General features: G+C 41.2%; 1 protein-coding gene across 1 annotated transcript in view; it reads left to right on the forward strand.

The window, feature by feature from the left end:
• GLDC (glycine decarboxylase) overlaps positions 1-19168 on the forward strand; it is an 82801-nt gene that overhangs the window by 39625 nt on the left and 24008 nt on the right. The window contains exons 12-16 of the mRNA XM_068973880.1: positions 590-687; positions 1170-1254; positions 1428-1469; positions 2429-2571; positions 17770-17845. Coding sequence (XP_068829981.1) covers positions 590-687; positions 1170-1254; positions 1428-1469; positions 2429-2571; positions 17770-17845 — 444 coding nt within the window. The remainder of the gene's footprint in view (positions 1-589; positions 688-1169; positions 1255-1427; positions 1470-2428; positions 2572-17769; positions 17846-19168) is intronic.

Below are 19168 nucleotides of genomic sequence, written 5' to 3' on the forward strand. Positions count from 1 at the left end.
ATATCATAGTTTTAGCTTGTAGATTTAGGTCCTTAATCCATTTTGAATTAGTTTTTGTGTATGGTGCAAGATAAGGGTTCAGTTTCATTCTTTTGCATGTGTATATCCAGTTTTCTCAGCATCATTTGTTGAAGAGACTGTTCCTTTCCCTACTGAATGGTCTTGACATTAGTATTTTATTAGAATTGTTCTCAAAGACAAAAGAGCAGTGTCAGGTAAGAATCCTTACTTGAGCTTTATCATGGTAAATTTTTAGATAGCCCTTTAAAATAATTTACTATAACTTGCTTCATTATTCATGGAACATGCAGGAAATGTCAACTTTTGTTTTGGCAGTAAAAATTGTACAGCTTTTATTTACTGTCGCTAAGTTCAGTGGAACTTAAAGATGGCGTTTTGAAGAATTGCCACACTGCATGGCCCTGACCTCTGTCTTTGCTCCATGCCACATGTCCCTGATGAGGGGTGGAAGGTTGGGTGGTAGGGAATTTCCAGTGCTCTATCACAACACATGCTTAACGGAAGCCTGCTTCACATGTGGTTCCAGGCATGATTTCCATCCTTCAGTGTCTGTGATCTCTCCATGCAGGAGCTGGTTGCTGAAAGCATGGGTGAGGAGCGGAGAGGTATTCTAGGGACTGCCTTCAAGAGGACTAGCCCATTCCTCACACATCAAGTGTTCAACAGGTTTGTGTGGCTTGTGTGACTTCTGCATTGGGAGCACAGTGGAGAATGGCTTCATCTCCGATACAGTTATTATGGTTCAGCCTGAGTAACTGCTAAATCCCAATTCTAACCTGGGCAGAAAGCACATCGTATTTCCTGATGGCTCTGCTCCCTGGGCACCATAACCCGTAATTCTGCTCCTGAGAAGATGGGAGTTTGGATGCGTGGTTGCCAGGCTGAAGATTGTACCCAGGGACTCAGCATCGTCTTCTTTCCAGCCCTTTCTCTCATGCCCATGGGCAGCTTCTTGTCCTAGGGAATCCTCTGTGGTTTGTGGGGGATGGTCCATGCCCTTCTCTCTGATACTTTGTGGGCATGTTGCTCATGGCCTAATTAGATCTATATGTTGAAGGTAGATCTCAGGGTACCTTAACCTTTTAGAAAGATGTGTGTGGGCTCTTATTTAATTATATTGGTCTAAACCCTGTGTTCTGTGTTCACAGCTATCACTCAGAAACAAATATTGTCCGATACATGAAGCGACTGGAAAACAAGGACATCTCCCTTGTGCATAGCATGATTCCACTGGTAATTATTGCCTTTATTTCCATTCCCCACCCCACCCTGATTCCACCTCTTTGGGTCACACCTAATATGCTGCAAGAGAGATGAATGGTTGGCCTTTCAGGGAGATGGGAGGACCGATCTGATGGAACATAGGAAGTCACTAACGTAATACACTTTGGCTGTGCTTCTTAAAGGGGTCCTGTACCATGAAGCTCAACAGTTCATCTGAACTCACGGTAAGTAGGTCACGTCTATTAAGAGGGGGCTTACCAGAGGCAGTGTCTTGGCTTGTGCATAAGTAGATAATGAGAGAAGCTGCCACTGGGACTGTGATTAATAATTGCTTTAGAAATCCTTTACCTCACTCTTTAACAATCTTGGCAGAAACCCTAACTTTATCACAACCTGATCATTTACATTTATGACTGAAATTATTTTTAAATATTAAAATATGTAAAGATATAGCATTTATCTCTTCCTACCTCTCCCCACAAGACTCTCTTTTAAATCTGCCATGTAAAAAGCTTTTATCAATTTGTAGTTGTTAAGCTCAGGTGGAATTAAGCTTTCTATAAATCATTTCTCAGTGCCAAAAGGGTTGAGCTTGAGGTTTTAATTTATTCCTTGTATCAGCAGAAGGTTTTGTATCCCTCTGTGGTGTTTGGTAAGTATCTGTACTAGGCTGGCATGTTTCTTTTTTTCTGTAGGATTATTCTGATATGACAAATCACATCAGGAACAGAAAATCATTTTATATTGTAATAGAATTTTCCCCATTTACTTTTATGTTGGTGTTTTGTTCTGCTTAATGAAAAAAAAAGAATAATATATGTGCTATGCAAGAGTTTGAATAAAACATGCCTGAAACAACTCATTGAGTTTCACGGATATAAATCAATTTGGGGGCCTTTTTGTTCCTGAAAAAATAGGAAAAGGTTATTTTTTTGTGTAAGTGCCCTTTCTGGGGCCACTGTGACTCACTTGTACAATGAAGACAGTAATAGTACTTACTTTATAAGATTGTGGTAAGAGTTAAATGAATGAATTTATTTAAAATATTTTAGATTAGTGCCTGACACATAGTAGGCAATTTCTGTGTTAGCTATTGCTATCATCATCATCATTATTAAAGTTAGTATTGTTATTATTATTACAGTGAATACATATGCATATGCTTTCTCCTCTTGCTCTTCAGCCTATCACGTGGAAAGAATTTGCAAATATCCACCCCTTTGTGCCTCTGGAACAAGCTCAAGGATACCAGCAGCTTTTCCGAGAACTCGAGAAGGATTTGTGTGAACTCACTGGCTACGATCAAATCTCTTTCCAGCCTAACAGGTAAAGGGATTTCTTCTTCTGTCTTTTCAGTTATCTTTTGTAGTATAATCCCCCCTGGGATGGATGACTAGAAGATCCAAAGTGGCCTCATTCTCAGAGCTGGGCAGGAAGTGATGGCTGTTGGCTTGGAGTCCAGTTGAGTATGTGGACCTCTCCAGTGGTTGCTGAAGCTCCCTCACAGAATTGGGTCTGGGTTCAAAGTGGGGTGTTCCAAGGTGGAAGTATGTGGGAGCTGCGAGCCTCTTCAGGCTCAGCCTCTGGAGTTACACAGCATCCCTTCCAGAGCATTTTAGAGCAGCCTAAATTAAATGTGGGAGGGGTCCAGCATGTGGTTGTGAATGTGGAAAACCCTGGCTCACTGTGGGCCATCTTTGAAAGGTAGTTACTACATCCACCTTACAGTTTAAGAATCAGAATTGAGCTCCTTATAAGCAGCAATGCCTCAGTCTAGTAGGACCGGGAGAGTCTGGATCCTAGTTTGTTCTGTCAACAACCTTGAAATATCCTTTCCCCTGTTCTGGCCTCAGCCTCTGTAAAATAAAAAAATTTTGAGCAAAAGTGATTTTCAAAACATGCAAACTCATGGAAATGTAGTGTCCAGTCAAGTGTGACTTTGACACTGCTCCCAGTGAGTACTGGGGTCTATATTCCCTCTTGTATCGGAGTGGAAGTTTGTGACTGCTGCAACAGAATGCAGTGGAAGTAACTAACTGTGCACGGCTTTGGAGACTAGGACTTAATGGAAACTTTGAGACTCTTGACCCAATCATAGAATAGCAAATCGCTCGTCCTGTACCTTCCTCCCTGCCATGGACTCTCTGAATGGCTTCTGTAGGCATCTTTTGACACAAGTTGGCAATAGCCCTTCTGTGAGCTTGATGGCAACAGAAGAGACAGTAGACATTAGCTCTTCTCCCAGCACAAACCTCTTAACTAGTCAGCAAGTCTCTCCTATGTAAGATGCTTAGCAGAACATGGTATAAGATGGCTCACTGTAGAGGACGAGTGGATCCTCCAAGGTTGGAGGATCCAAACTTATTTGGAGAATCCAGATCAAGTTTCCAAACTTGATTTGGAAAAGAAACAACAAACATATAAGATAAGATACCTTATTATGTTTTGCATGGAAAGGAATGGAATACATTTGCCTTTAAACATGAAAACAACAACAGCAACAACAAAAAAAACCAGAAGGATATCATAACATCTCCTGGGTACTTGTTAAAAAATATAAATTCCTGGGCCCTCTTCCAGACCTACTGGTTTTCAGGAGTTGAGACTAAAAATCTTTGCTTTTAAGAAGCAACCAAATGATTCTGATGCATATCCAGCTTGGATACACTGGATCTGTGGTCTTTCTGTCTTCATGGGAATAGATAGGCAGGCAGACATGTCATCAACATGTAAGTTAACATCTGAGGATATCTTCAGAAGAGGAATCTTGTGTCTGCCCCCAGCTTCTCTACCTCCCACTGCTCAGTGTGGTTTCTCCACCAGCAGTCACAGCATTGGCATCACCTAGAAGCTTGTTAGAAATGCCAAATTTCTATTTCAAGATTAAAAAAATCAAATGATTTAAAAACTGACATTTATTGGCTCACTTTCTGAGACAGAAAGTAATCAGATCTTAGTCAGATACTATCACACCTTCCCTCCTGTTTTGGTAACATAGGTAACAGCAGAGCCATACACTTTATGAAAACAACATATCCCATACAATAGAAACCTGTTAGGAAGAGGGCATGTGACAAATAAAAGGACACAAAGCCTATTTAATATTAGACTTTCAAACCCATGCATGCATCTCTTCCCTCACCATACTCTTTCCCCATCAAGATGTTGATTCTATCTGGGACTGGGAGCTGAACACCAGGATTTTTTATAGACTCATCATATGAGTCTAGTCTCCAGCTCAGGCCTGGGAACCACTCATTTCATAAATAGGACAGAACTGACATTTATGAAGTCAGGTTATAGTATACCTTCATTAAAACATCATCATGCAGCTTTTATTTTTTTTACGAGAGGAACCTGAGTGAATTCACGTGAGGCAATAATACTTTAATTAACTATTGACAGTGAAGAAACTGCCCTCTAGTGATGGAATATGATCACATCTTCTGTATCTTATTGGAGAGCTATTTTGCAAGACCACTTTAACATTTTTTTAAATCATTAGCTCTTGCAAAAAATTGAGGTCCTGGGCAGAGTCTGCAGAAGACTGACTGAAGGATGAGGAGGCTCTCCTTTTGTAAAGCAGTGGTTCCCAGGCCTGAGCTGGAAACTAGACTCATATGATGTGTCTATAAAAAATCCTAGTGTTCAGCTCCCAGTCCCAGATAGAATCAACATCTTGATGGGGAAAGAGTACAGTGAGGGAAGGGATGCCTACATGGGTTTTTCTTTAAAGCCCCCCAGGTGATTCCAGCTTGCAGCCAAGGTTGAGAACCATCATCTTATAAGTTCCTCTCTTCTTGGTTGACCTGATGGTGTTTCTCTCTGTTACTCTTCTCATTTGTATGATTGCCAGTGAGATCCCATTTTCCATGGAGGAGGAAAAGAAATCATTATCATTTTGTAGTTTGGGCAGTGATGCCTTCTCCAGCTCAGAAACACACCATCCATTTCCAAGAGCTGACTTCAGAGTTACAGAGGCTTCGTTGAAGCTTAGTAGATATTTCTGGTCCTAAGCAGAGGCTGCTGTGACAGATGGGGAAATGCCTCCTTCTTTGTTGGGAAAATGCAGGGGCTATGTTTCCAGTGGGTTGGGAAATTTGATGTCTCATTTGGGGAAAGAAGCATCTACCACATATTGTATGTGAGTGATTTTATTTTTAGCATACTACAGCCTCCATCTTGGTTTATTTGTGGTAGTTTTTTTTTCCACAAGAAGATTATAAATTCCAGGTCTTATAATTCTGTGTTCCAAGTCTCAGAGTCAGTCTACCACAGGGCTAACTACTTGCAGTTTAGTTCGCCATGATTTACTGCTGGCTGGTGAAATCTCAGGGACCAGTGTGAGCTTTATACTTACTATTAGAAGTTTCTTAACCACTCTGCACAGAAAAAGAATTTAGCGTACCATGTTAGCCACTGAAGTTACACTTGTAAAACAGAGGGTTTAGTAATCTCTTATTATCAAGGGAACATTTCCTGGTGTTTTTATTATGCCTGACTAGTTGGAATTGGTCAATGTGTCTATAGAATTCGAGAGTCCAGTCACCGAAAGTTTGGAATCTAAATATGTTTCCCTTCCTTTTTTGTTACTGCATGATATTTAAAAGATAAGTATGGCATAATTTTTAGGAAGAGGATCAAAGACACCCAAGTAATTATCTTAAGGTGATAGATTTCAAGTGATATTTATTTTTTGTCCTTATGGTATTTTAGATTACTAGAATTTTTTTTAAAAGCATGATATATATTATCATAATACAATTCAAAAATGTTATTTTTATTGTGGGGGACATGCATATGGCAAAACACTTAAATTCTTGATAAGATGCTTGCAGATTCATTTTCAGTCTGGCACTCCTGATCTCAGGGGGGTTTTGGCATCAGTTGATGGCATAATGAAGTTGGCTTTGAACCTGCCCTGGGGTTGAGCAGACCACCTGTCTTCCTTTGCAGCAATGCAGTACTCAAACAAAATGAGGCAAGCTTGCAACAATGGGCAAAAGAACTAAGCTCTGTAGAACAGAGGAATATTTAACATCAAGTGGACTCGAAGTGCAACTCTGTGGTTCTAAAATGCCTAAGCAGGAGACCTGCAATTTTCAGGCATAAACCTGAGTGTTTCTGCATGTTTTCCTGATGACTCTGCCTGGATTCCGCTCCTGGGCCCTCATAATGTCTTCCAGTCTGGCGCAGTCCTGTGTTAGGCTCACAGAAGGCATTTATTCTCTCTTGTTCTAGTAGTTCCTGCCTGGATGGAGGCTGCCATATGGCCTTTCTCTTCAGTGTATTTTTTTTTCTGAGGGGAAACCAGCAGTTCAAAGGAAAGGTTAGCACCCGGAATATGTCAGGTCTCCAGAGCTCTGTTATGTGGCTTCCTCCCTAGTGCTAGGTGTAGTTTTCTCTCCTGTACAGCAAGCAAGGAACACTGCCTTCTTGATTTGATTGAGATTTCATTGAGGGAAGGCTGATAAATGTGGATGATGAAGGATTTGATAACCATAAACTGTGGCATGAAATCTTTGGTTCGAGTAGCCAAGCCTTCACGTGGTCTATTTCCTGAGACAGTTAGATCTCAAAGTTGTTTAAAGAACTTAAAACACAAATGTCGAGAAACTTGTCCCCATTTCTCTTATTTATTTGCTCAGTCTATAACCCTAGAGAGCATTTCCAGCTTGGTGGAGAACATAACCAAATAATATTTAATTACCTTTCCATTTCCTACTGTGCCCAGGACAGCTTACTTCAGCTTGCTCCCCATACCATGGTGACACTCTGAAAATCATTCAGCAGCACACAAATACTCTGGGAACTGCTAGGTTAGAATTATGATGTACCATTTAAGGCAGACAGAAACAGTAATTAACACCTTCCATGGAGCTGGAATTATTATTAGCTTACTTGGCTTATAATAGTACAGAAGTTGTTTTTGTCTCTGAAAACTGCAAACTGTGATCTTGAGTGTAGATGGAACTAGCAGTCACTTTCCTGGAATCTCCTCCTGGTAAGGTTCTTAAATGAGGTGTGAACAGGACACAGTCAACGACTCTCCAACTTGATTATACATGAGAATCACCTGTAGGGCTTGTGAAATTGCTTGGCCCCACTACCACAGTTTCTGATTTAATAAGTCTGGATTGAGGCCTGAGAATTCATATTTCTAATATAATCCTGGGTGGTGCTGATGTGCTGGTTTGGCTACCACACCGTGAAAACCACAGGGCCATGGGGCTTTCAGTCCTGGCTTCATATTAGATTTACGCGGGGAGCCATGCCCTCCCCACCTGTAAACTAGCTACACTGGAATCTCCTCCAGGGGCAGTACCCGGGCTCACTGAGTGTTTAAAAAGCCCTTAGGTGATTCTAATGTACATTACTGGGTTGGAAAGTGCGTTGCCCTGGAGGAACCCCAAAGAGGGAGGTTTAGTTAGATGACTCACATCTTCCAGTGGAGTGAACTTTAAAACTGGCCTTTGAAGGCTAAGTCATGACCGTGGTGTGCAGATCACTCTGTGCTGTGCTTAGTCACGCAGTTGTGTCCGACTCTTTGTGACACCCTCCACCCCCCACCCCCTGCCCCGGACTGTAGCCTGTCAGGCTTCTCTGTCCATGGGGATTCTACAGGCAAGAACACTGGAGTAGGTTGCCATTTCCTCTTCCAGAGGATCTTCCCAACCAAGGATTGAGCCCAGGTCTCCCACATCGCAGGAGGATTCTTTACCATCTGAGCCACAATGGACAGCAAAGAGCGTCAAACACTTGATATTGGCCATCTCCCTCCCCTTCTTTCCTAAGTTCATGGTAGTGTCACTGAGCAGACATGTCATTGATCATTTCTGACCTGCTTTCCTAGAGGGCCTAGAGCTTCCCTTAGGGTTCAGCTAATAAAGAATTCACCTGCAATGCGGAAGACCTGGGTTCGATCCCTGGGTTGGGAAGATCCCCTGGAGAAGGGAAAGGTTACCCACTCCAGTCTTCTGGCCTGGAGAATTCCATAGACTGTATAGTCCATGGGGTTGGGAAGAGTTGGACACAACTGAGCGACTTTTACTTTCACTTTCCTAGTGGGCCTAGTGCAGCTTCAGAACCCTCCCCTACAGAGAGCTCTAGGAGGCCAGGTATCAGAGACCCTCTCTGATGAGTGACTGATTTCCAGGGAGATACTCAGACTGCTAGAAAGAGAAAGAAGGATGAAGGATGAAAGGAGCCATCTTTGGGGAAATATAAAGCAATGAGAAGGATCTCCTCTCCCCAACTTCTTGACTCTCAAGAGTATATTTGGATTTTCTGCAGTTTGTAAGATTTTGGAGGGGTTGCTGTAGTTCTTCGGTTGTTCAGTTGTGTCTTACTCTTTGTGATTCCATGGGCTGCAGCACCCCAAGCTTCCCTGTCCTTCACTATCTCCTGGAGTTTGCTCAGACTCATGTCTGTTGAGTCAACGATGCCATCCAATCATCTCATCCTCTTGTGTCCCCTTCTTTTCCTGCCCTCAGTATTTCCCAGCATCAGCGTCTTTTCCAGTGAATCAGCTCTTCACATCAGGTGACCAAAGTATTGGCACTTCAGCTTCAGCATCAGTACTTCCAAAGAATATTCAGGGTTGATTTCCTTTAGGATTGACTGATTTGATCTCATTGCAGTCCAAGGGACTCTCAAGAGTCTTCTCTAGCACCACAGTTTGAAAGCATCAGTTCTTTGATGCTCAGCCTTCTTTAGGGTCCAACTCTCACATCTGTACATGACTATTGGAAAAACCATAGCTTTGGCTATACACACATTTTGTTGGCAAAGTGATGTCTCTACTTCTTAATATGCTGTCTAGGTTTATCATAGCTTTTCTTCCAAGGAGCAAGTATCTTTTAATTTTGTGGCTGCAGTCACCATCCAGTGATTTTGGAGCCCAAGAAAATAGTCTGTCACTGTTTCTATTATTTTCTCTATTTATTTGCCCTGAAGTGATGGGACCAGATGCCATGATCTTAGTTTTTTGAGTGTTGAGTTTTAAGTCAACTTTTTCACTCTCCTCTTTCACTTTCATCAAGAGGCTCTTTAGTTGCTTTTCACTTTCTGTCATAAGAATGGTGTCATCTGCGTTATCTGAGGTTATTGATATTCCTCCTGGCAATCTTGGTTCCAGTTTGTGCTTCATCTAGCCCAGCATTTCACATGATGTACTCTGCATAGAAGTTAAATAAGCAAGGTGACAGTATACAACCTTGACGTACTCCCTTCCCAATTTTGAACCAGTTCATTTGAGGGATGGTTCTTGCATTTGGCTGAAACCCTAGAATTCTGATTCAGTGTACTTGGGGTGTGAGCCAAGACTTCATATTTCTCCCTAGTCCCCCAGGGATATTTGGGGATGTTGAGTTTGAAAACCACTGCTTTAAGGTGCTCTTGAGATATCAGAAAGGTTAGGTTGGCTAGATCCATCCAGACATTTTTTCCCCAGAATTCAACTAGATAGAGATTGGTAAGAACATGTTGAGGGGGTTTTATTTAAAGCTATTTGAAGCAGAGACTTAGATGCTGTTGGGAATATTTGAGTTATGCAACAGAGAGTTTGATTAAAATTGAATTCCTTCTGAGGTATGGAAGCATATCCTCTTTATCCTGCTGTTTACCATGTTTTCTCACTTTACCATGTTTTGAGAGTGGTCCTCTGAGGTTGCCATGTACTGATTCAGATCATTTTGACACAGTAGCTGTTTTGTTAATCCTTTTACTGTGATTAGTTTTATCATAATGTCAGTTTCTTAGCTAACATTTCACTTGGGTCATTTTTTTATTCCTAACTACTTGAGGATGGTATTTTTAAAGTAAAGGAGGGTTTGACAAGGACAGTTTGGCATTAAAATGTTGAACATCAAAACATTATTTGTCGTAAGACACTTCATGTGGTCTTCAGACTCTGGCTCCCAAGCGCAGTGTGGTTCTGCAAGCCTCTTACAGAGTCATGGTCCTGTGAAATGTCTGGTTCCTCCGAGAAGGCCACTCCTGTGGACCTCAGATGCAGGCAGGACAGGGTTCTGGTCCTTCTCAATGTTCTCCTGAAGAGGACCTTGCAAAACCTTGGGTTCTTTTCATTCATCAACTTATCAAGACCACAGCAACTAACTGCAGGCAGTAGAGATCAAGTCCTGACCCTTTGGAGTGGGAGCACTGACTCCAAGGCCCTAGACTACCAGAGAACTAACCCTAGGAAGTACCAAATGGTGAGAACTCACAGAAAAGAAACCACTTGAATACAAGACCCAGTAGCACCCTGTGCATGGCCCCATCTAAACAACAAACAAAACAAAAATACAAACCCAATCATCAGCAGACAGGATTACTATCTCACTCAGCCTTGTCCATCAGAGGAAAAACAAACAAACACAAACGAAAACTCAGCACAAATCTCACCTTATACCAAGCTTACACAAACCACTGGACCAACCTTAGGAAGACAGAAACCAAAAGGAAGAAAGAATTCAACCTTCTTCAAGGAAAGAGCTCAACTTGAAGCCTGAGAAAAGGAGATCCCAAACACAATAAGTTAAAAAAAATAATGAAAAGGCAGAGAAATACTACACAAATGAAGGAGCAAACTAGAAACACAGAAGTCCAAATAAATGAAGAGGAAATAGGCAAACTACCTGAAAAAGAATTCAGAATAATGATAGTAAAAATGATCAAAAACCTGGAAAACAAAATGGAGAAAATGCAAGAATCAATTAACAAAGACCTAGAAGAATTAAAGAATACGCATACAGAGACAAACAACACAGTTGCTGAAATTAAAAATACTGTAGAAGGAATCAATAGCAGACTATCTGAAGCAGAAGAATGAATCAGTGAGCTGGAAGAGAAAATGGTAGAAATAACTTCTGAAGAACAGAATAAAGTAAAAAGAATGAAAAGAGCTGAGGACAGTCTCAGAGACCTCTGGGACAGTATCAAACACACCAACATTTGAATTATAGGGGTCCCGGAAGAAGAAGAGAAAAAAAAAGGGTATGAGAAAATTTTTGAAGACATTATAGTTGAGAATTTCCCCAATATGGAAAAGGAAATAGTCAATCAAGTCCAAGAGGGGCAAAGAGTCCCATACAGGATAAACCCAAGGAGAAACATGCCAAGACACATACTAATCAAACTAACAAAGACTAAACACAAAGAGAATATTAAAAGCAGCAAGGGAGAAGCAACAAGTAACATACAAGGGAAACCCCATACATTTAACAGCTGATCTTTTAGCAGAAACTCTGCAGGCCAGAAGGGAATGGCAGGATATATTTAAAGTACTGAAAGGGAAAAATCTACAACTAAGATTACTGTACCTGGCAAGGATCTCATTCAAAATTGATGGAGGAATCAAAAGCTTTTCAGACAAGTAAAAGTTAAGGAGAATTCAGTACCACCAAACCAGCTTTACACAAATGTTTAAGGGACTTATATAGTGAAGAAATACAAGAGAAGAAAAAAGATCTATAAAATCAAACCCAAACAATTAAGAGCAATCAGTTCAGTTCAGTCGCTCAGTCGTGTCCCACTCTTTGCGACCCCATGAATCGCAGCATGCCAGGCCTCCCTGTCCATCACCATCTCCCGGAGTTCAATCAGACTCATGTCCATCGAGTCCATGATGCCATCCAGCCATCCCATCCTCGGTCGTCCCCTTCTCCTACTGCCCTACAAAGGACTATAAGAGACCATTATGAACAACTATATGGCAATAAAATAGATAACGTGGGAGAAATGGACAGATTCTTAGAAAAGTTCAACCTTCCAAGACTGATCCAGGAATAAATAGAAATTATGAACAACCCAGTCACAAGCACTGAAATTGAAGCTGTGATCAGACCCTGAATAGCCAAAGCAGTCTTGAGAAAGAAGGATGGAGCTGGAGGAAATAACCTTCCTGACTTCAGATTATACTACAAAGCTACAGTCATTGAGACAGTATGGTACTGGCACAAAAACAGAAATATAGACCAATGGAACAAGATAGAAAGCCCAGAAATAAACCCATGCCCCTATGGGTACCTTATTTTTGATAAAGGAGGCAAGAATATACAATGGGGCAAAGACAGCCTCTTCAATAAATGGTGCTGGGGAAACTGGACAGCTACATGTAATGAAATTAGAACATTTCCTAACACCACACACAAAGATAAACTCAAAATGGATTAAAGACCTAAATCTAAGACCAGAAACTATAAAACTCTTAGAGGAAAACATAGGCAGAACCCTCAATGACATAAATCAAAGCAAGATCCTCTATGACCCACCTCCTGCTGCTGCTAAGTCACTTCAGTTGTGTCCGACTCTGTGTAACCCCATAGATGGCAGCTCACCAGGCTCGCCCATCCCTGGGATTCTCCAGGCAAGAACACCGGAGTGGGTTGCCATTTCCTTCTCCAACGCATGAAAGTGAAAAGCGGAAGTGAAGTTGCTCAGTTGTGTCTGACCCTCAGCGACCCCATGGACTGCAGCCTTCCAGGCTCCTCCATCCATGGGATTTTCCAGGCAAGAGTACTGGAGTGGGGTGCCACTGCCTTCTCCGATGATCCACCTCCTAGAGTAATGGAAATAAAAACAAAAGTAAACAAGTGAGTCCTAATTAAATTTAAAAGTTTTTGCACAGCATAGGAAAGTATAAGCAAGGTGAAAAGACAGCCCTCAGAATGGAAGAAAATAATAGCAAATGAAGCAACTGACAAAGGATTAATTTCCAAAATGTACAAGCAGCTCATACAACTCAATACCAGAAAAACAAACAACCCAATCAAAAAGCAGGAAAAAGACCTAAACAGACATTTCTCCAAAGACGACATACAGATGGCTAACAAACACATGAAAAGATGCTCAATATTGCTCATTATTAGAGAAATGCAAATCAAAACTACAATTAGATATCACTTCACACTGATCAGAATGGCCATCATCAAAAAGTCTACAAACAATGCTGGAGAGGGTATGGAGAAAAGGGCACTCTCTTGCACTGTTGGTGGGAATATAAATTGATACAGCCACTATGGAAGACGGTATGGAGATTCCTTAAAAAACTAGGAATAAAACCACCATATGATATGACCCAGCAATCCCACTCCTAGGCATATACCCTGAGGAAACCAGGGTTGAAAAAGGCACATGTATCATCGCAGCACTTCTTACAACAGTGCTAGATGCCCATTGCAACCACCTAGATGCCCATTGACAGGGGATGGAGAAGGAAGCTGTGGTGCATATGCACGATGGCGTATTTCTCAGTCGTAGAAAGAGACGCACTTGAGTCAGTTCTGATGAGACGGATGGACCTAGAACCTATTATACAGAGTGAAGTGAGTCAGAAGGACAAAGATGAATATCATATTCTACTGCACATATACAGAACCTAGAAAAATAGTGCTGAAGAATTTATTCACAGGGCAGCAATAGAGAAACAGACACAGAGAATAGACTTATGGACATGGGGAGAGGGGAGGAGAGGGTGAGATGTATGAAAAGAGTAATATGGAAACTTACATTACCATAGGTAAAATAGATAGCCTGTGGGAATTTGCTGTATGGCTCAGGAAACTCAAACAGGGGCTCTGTATCAACCTAGAGGGGTGGGATAGGGAGGGAGATGGGAGGAAGTTCCAAAAGGGAGGGGATATATGTGTACTTAAACATTATGTATCACAAGAAATTAGTAATACTGCTTCTTTTGAGGGAGTAAAACTGGTAAGAATTAAGGGCTTTTTTTTTTAACCTTAAGCTTCATCCCTTTTTTCATTATGAAGTTTTTAAAAAGTCAGAAGAATGTATTACTAATACTAATTTTAAATTCATCTGTAAATTGGGTGGCATTATCTCCATGTGACAGATGGAGACTAAGATCCAGAGGAGCTTGTTGTCTAACTACTTGAAAAGGGACATCAGGTCAAGGAGAGCTTTGACATTAGAGGCAGGACTGATTCCTCTTTTTTCTTTTTCAGAATGCTATTTCAGTTGTTTTGTCTTTACATATAAATTTTAGAATATTCCTATATCTATAAAAATGTTGGTTTCATTGGGTAATGATGCATATTTTAGCTTCCAAATGTTTCAGTTTTTGCAATGGGCTAGGTGTTAGATATTATAGATGGGAAGGAATTCACTTCATATTTAAATTTACAGTTTATCACTCAAAAAATCTTTTTCACAAAAATGTCTTTTTAAATGTAACATTTTTTAGGGACATTGTATAGAAAACTTAAGAATTTCAGATGTTGTTAATAAAATAAAATAAAATAGGCCCACTGACTAGTAGACAGCTTAAAAGAAAACTTCTCTGAAACTGCACATTTAATGTGGCCATTGGTGTGTGAACTACAATGGTGTGTTAACCTATTTAATGATTTTCAGAAGAATAGAGAAAATTAAAACAAGAATAATTCAAAAAATGTATAAACCTGAAATTATAAGCGCCTAAATTTTCAGTTATGATCCATATGTAAGATGATCATTTTCTCTAGAGCACATTTTTAATACCTTTCAACTTGTATCAATACAACATCCCACTTTGACTGTTTTAAATAAAACATGCTACTGTTTTCTCAGTTCAATTATAGTATAATTCAGCATGAATTTTGGCGACTTCTAGGGCTTCCCTGGCTCAGAGGGTAAAGCGTCTGCCTGCAATGCAGGAAACCTGGGTTCGATTCCTGGGTCAGGAAGATCCCCTGGAGAAGGAATAGCAACCCACTCCAGTATTCTTGCCTGGAAAATCCCATGGATGGAGAAGCCTGGTAGGCTACAGTCCATGGGGCCGACAAAGAGTCGGACATGATTGAGCGATTTCACTTCACTTCACTTCACTTCAGGATTCACCCTAAGTCATGAATTGCAGCATATTCTGCAGTCATGCAGAATGGGTTCTATGTTAAATTTTTCATAAATTTAAAAAACATACAGAAATTTAATTTTTATTTTATAGTAGATTTACAATGTTGTGTTAGTTTCAGGTTTATAGCAAAGTGGGTCAGTTACACATATACATATATCTACTCTAAAGATTCTTTTCCTATATAGGCCATTACAGAGTATTGAATCGAGTCCTCTGTCCTATGCAGCATAATCCCTTGGTTTTGAATAGATGTCAGAAAACCACTATCCTAGCTGCCCTTCCACATGTAGTACTTTCCTGATGAGTTCTCGATCTGGCTTATGCAGATAAGCAGATACTATTCATAATGCTTTTCCACCAACAGGTGGCACTAATAATTCCCTTTATTTTCATAGTACCCCAGGAATAATCCTTATGGAGGATTTAGGATATATCTTTTGCGCTTTTTGGAACGTGACTGATTTTAAGAGCATCTAAGCCGGGAAACATCCAGCATTTCTGATCAAGTCTTTGGCATACTGCCTTTCTCTTAGATTGCTGGCTCCTAGCTCCAGTCTCTTCTTTCCTTCTTTGACTGATCTTCCAGCCCAAGATGAGTAGAAGTCATGAGAAAAACACAGAAGGAAATACAAAATCCATTTTTAAATTCATTTTTCGGAGAAGGCAGTGGCACCCCACTCCAGTACTCTTGCCTGGAAAATCCAATGGACAGAGGAGCCTGGTAGGCTGCAGTCCATGGGGTCGCTACTAGTTGGACACGACTGAGTGACTTCACTTTCACTTTTCACTTTCATGCATTGGAGAAGGAAATGGCAACCCACTCCAGTGTTCTTGCCCGGAGAATCCCAGGGACAGGGGAGCCTGGTGGGCCGCCGTCTATGGGGTCGCACAGAGTCGGACATGACTGAAGCGACTTAGCAGCAGCAAATTCATTTTTATTGGAGTATAGTTCATTTACAATGTGTTAGTTTCCACTATACATCAAAGTGAATCAGTTATACATGTAAATATATCCACTTTTTAAAAAAAATTCTTTTTCCAAATAGATCATTACAGAGTATTGAGTAGAGACAAAGTCCATTTGTTGAAGTCCTTTTCCATGGGCGAAATTTGTCTGGACTGAAGAAGAACTCAGTTTTGAACAAATTGACTAAACATTTATTGCAGAGCTGCTCCATGCCTAATACTAGTCTATACATTTCCTGAGGTCAAAAAAAAAAAAAATTAGAAAATGCTTGGTGGTGACAGCAGTAATGGTTCTCATTTACCTGTGGTTTGTCTATGCACCACAGTGCCTGGCAGATCGGAAGTGCTTAATTACTGGAGCAGCTTACACTTACCATTATTCCTTAGCTCATCTAGTCTCTTCTGTTGCTCTGTGGCACCCACACTGTGGATTTCACCGCTTCCCTTTATTCCTCCAGCCAGACTCCAAGCCTTGTACCTCTCGATGTTTTCCTCTGCTCTGTCCTCTTCTCATGCTGAGCCCTAAATCGTCAATCCTGCCATCTCCTGACACCAAGCCATCAATGTCCCTATACTAGTTTGCAGATATTTCATATTCAACTGGTTCCATCCCACCATTTTCTCAAAAAAATGTTTTCTAGGGCTCAAGTTTAGCTTTTCATTTAGAAATAAAACAATTTATCTAGTTTATTCTTAAGCCTTGTTCTTTTTTAGAGTATGATCTCATTATTACGGGGTGACCAGGAGGGATGAATGCCAAAACCACTGGGCCTTCCACAGAGTCAAAAGATGGTGTAATTTTGTGAAATGGAGGAAATATGCATTTTGAATGGGATTAAAAAACCTATTACTCACTTCCTTTCCTTCCTGCAGAGAGTACTGAGAACATTAAGTAACAGTTTATGATTGACTCAGCACTCCTCCCTGGAATGTTAGTCATTAAGTGTGCTCTAAAAGTGGTGCCTTCAAGGACTGCTGAGATGGGTATGGCCAGCCTCTAGCAGCCGTGACTATGTGGGGCTTAGGAAAGCTGACCCTGAGTCTGTCGGGAATGGTACCACACTCAATTACACTCAATTAATTGTACTCAATGTACAATTCCTTTGCAGTATAATTGGATCATTGACTAAATATTTAGTGATACTAAGAAATTTATTGTTCATCATTTTAAGTGTGATAATTGCAATTATATTTTAAAAAATAATTCTTATCTTTGAAAAATACATATTGAAGTTTGAATTGATGAAATGATATGATGCTTGAGTTTTGCTTCACAATAATCTAGTTCAGAGTGAGAGGGTTAGTGAGGGATGTAGGTAGAAACAAGATTGACCATAATCTTTTAATTTTCAAAGCTGAGTAATAGGCACAATGTGGTGGTCCCTTACATTCTTCTCTTTACTTTTGCACAGTTTTGGAACTTTCCATAATGAAAACGATTTTTTTTAGATGCATGGTCCTGAGCGAGGGTTGAAATCCCATCTCTGAGTAGGAATGGGTGAGCTATAGTGCGCATACCAGGTGTTGTTCTGGTTGTTCAAGGCTTTTGGCTCATGCAGGGGTCCTAGGTGAGCTTACTGTTTTCTAGGAGGGACTTTGTGTCACATGTTGGTGAACCTACAGCCCGTACCTGATGAATATTGAATGAGTACATGAAGGCAGAGAGGCATAAAGCACTGACCCTCTTCTTCCTGTCTTTGCAGCGGAGCCCAGGGGGAATACGCCGGGCTGGCCTCTATCCGAGCCTACTTAGATGCGAAAGGAGAGACACACAGAACTGTGAGTGTGAACCATTTGCTTACCGCTGGAGTGGGGTGGGGGGAGGGCAGTGGGTTCAGTTTTAGGGTCCCATTTGTTCTGTGGGATACTCCCTCCAAGTCTTCTTGGAAGAAGTTGGGGAAACATATAATCAAGAAACAAATGTCTATGAAGTGGCTATTATGATCCTTGCCTCTAAGACTTTCCACTGGACCATTTTGAGGGAAAACGTTTTGAGGTAAAAGGCTTCTTAGACCCAGTCTGTAAAAGTTAGCCAGTTGGCTGCAGAACTGCTGCCCCCAGGGAGCAAAGGGTGGAAGGGGAAGGAATGTTGCCATTCCACGTCTCCCTCCTCGGCTCAGACCTGGCCCCAGGCCTGGACAGAGGGCAGAGACCGAGCTTTCATTCTTCTATAACTCCTACTGTGCCTGAGCCCAGTTCTTGCCCTATGTATGCTCAAAAAATATTTATTGAATAAATAAATTCCTTATTAGTGATTCTCAGCTCTCAACAACAAAAGACATGGAGCAGAGTTCATGGTTCTGTTTCATCGTTTGCTTTGAGTTAGAGTCTAGTCTCCAGGGTCCAAACTGCTTTTGGAGGCCCTTGTGGGACCAGCAGGTGCTAATGGGCTCCACAGACCTCCACTAATCCTGAGGCAGTGCCCTTAGCAGATGACCTAACAACACAGGCTTCAGATTGTGGCCTATGGAGGCCTGTGTTCCTGGTGGTGGCCACGCTGACCTTGAACTTCATGAGCTGTGGAGATGGCATTAATGGGTAGGAGTCAGGAGCAAGTCACAAGCATCTGCCCAGCCCAGGAGGTTTAGAGAAAATGGGGCTGGAGTCCTTCTGGCTGCACACAAAAGTAGGGTGCAGTTGGTGGTAGCCCCGTCTTAGTCCATTCCTAGTTTTATTAAAGCTGGAAGATTATTTCTGGCCAGTTACCTGGATTTTTCAGGGAAGAATTTAAATACTATTTTACTTTCCTTTCAAAAATGAGAGGAAACACTTTTTTCTCCCACCTTCTTGATATTGCAACTTTTAAATTTTTCTTCACTTGGGTTTGAATTCTTCGATTTTCTAAGGAAGGGTTAGTTTGGAATTAAAGTTGTTCTTTGGACCTCAAAATCTCAGTGCTTTCATAGAGTCAGAAAGGAGATGTTGGGATTCTGGTTGTCCAGTGAGAGGCTGCCAGATGACTGACATTTAGAGTTGCCTTTTCTATTTTTCCTCCGTGGCTTCCTTGTACTGAGTAGCCCCTGGTTCATGCTCTTTAACCATGAAGTTTCTGGGACCCCAGGAGAGGGAGCCATTCATTCTGTGTTACCATCTCCGTGTTGT

The sequence above is a fragment of the Capricornis sumatraensis genome, chromosome 6 (genome assembly GCF_032405125.1).
Source record: "Capricornis sumatraensis isolate serow.1 chromosome 6, serow.2, whole genome shotgun sequence".
Taxonomy (NCBI): Eukaryota; Metazoa; Chordata; class Mammalia; order Artiodactyla; family Bovidae; genus Capricornis; species Capricornis sumatraensis.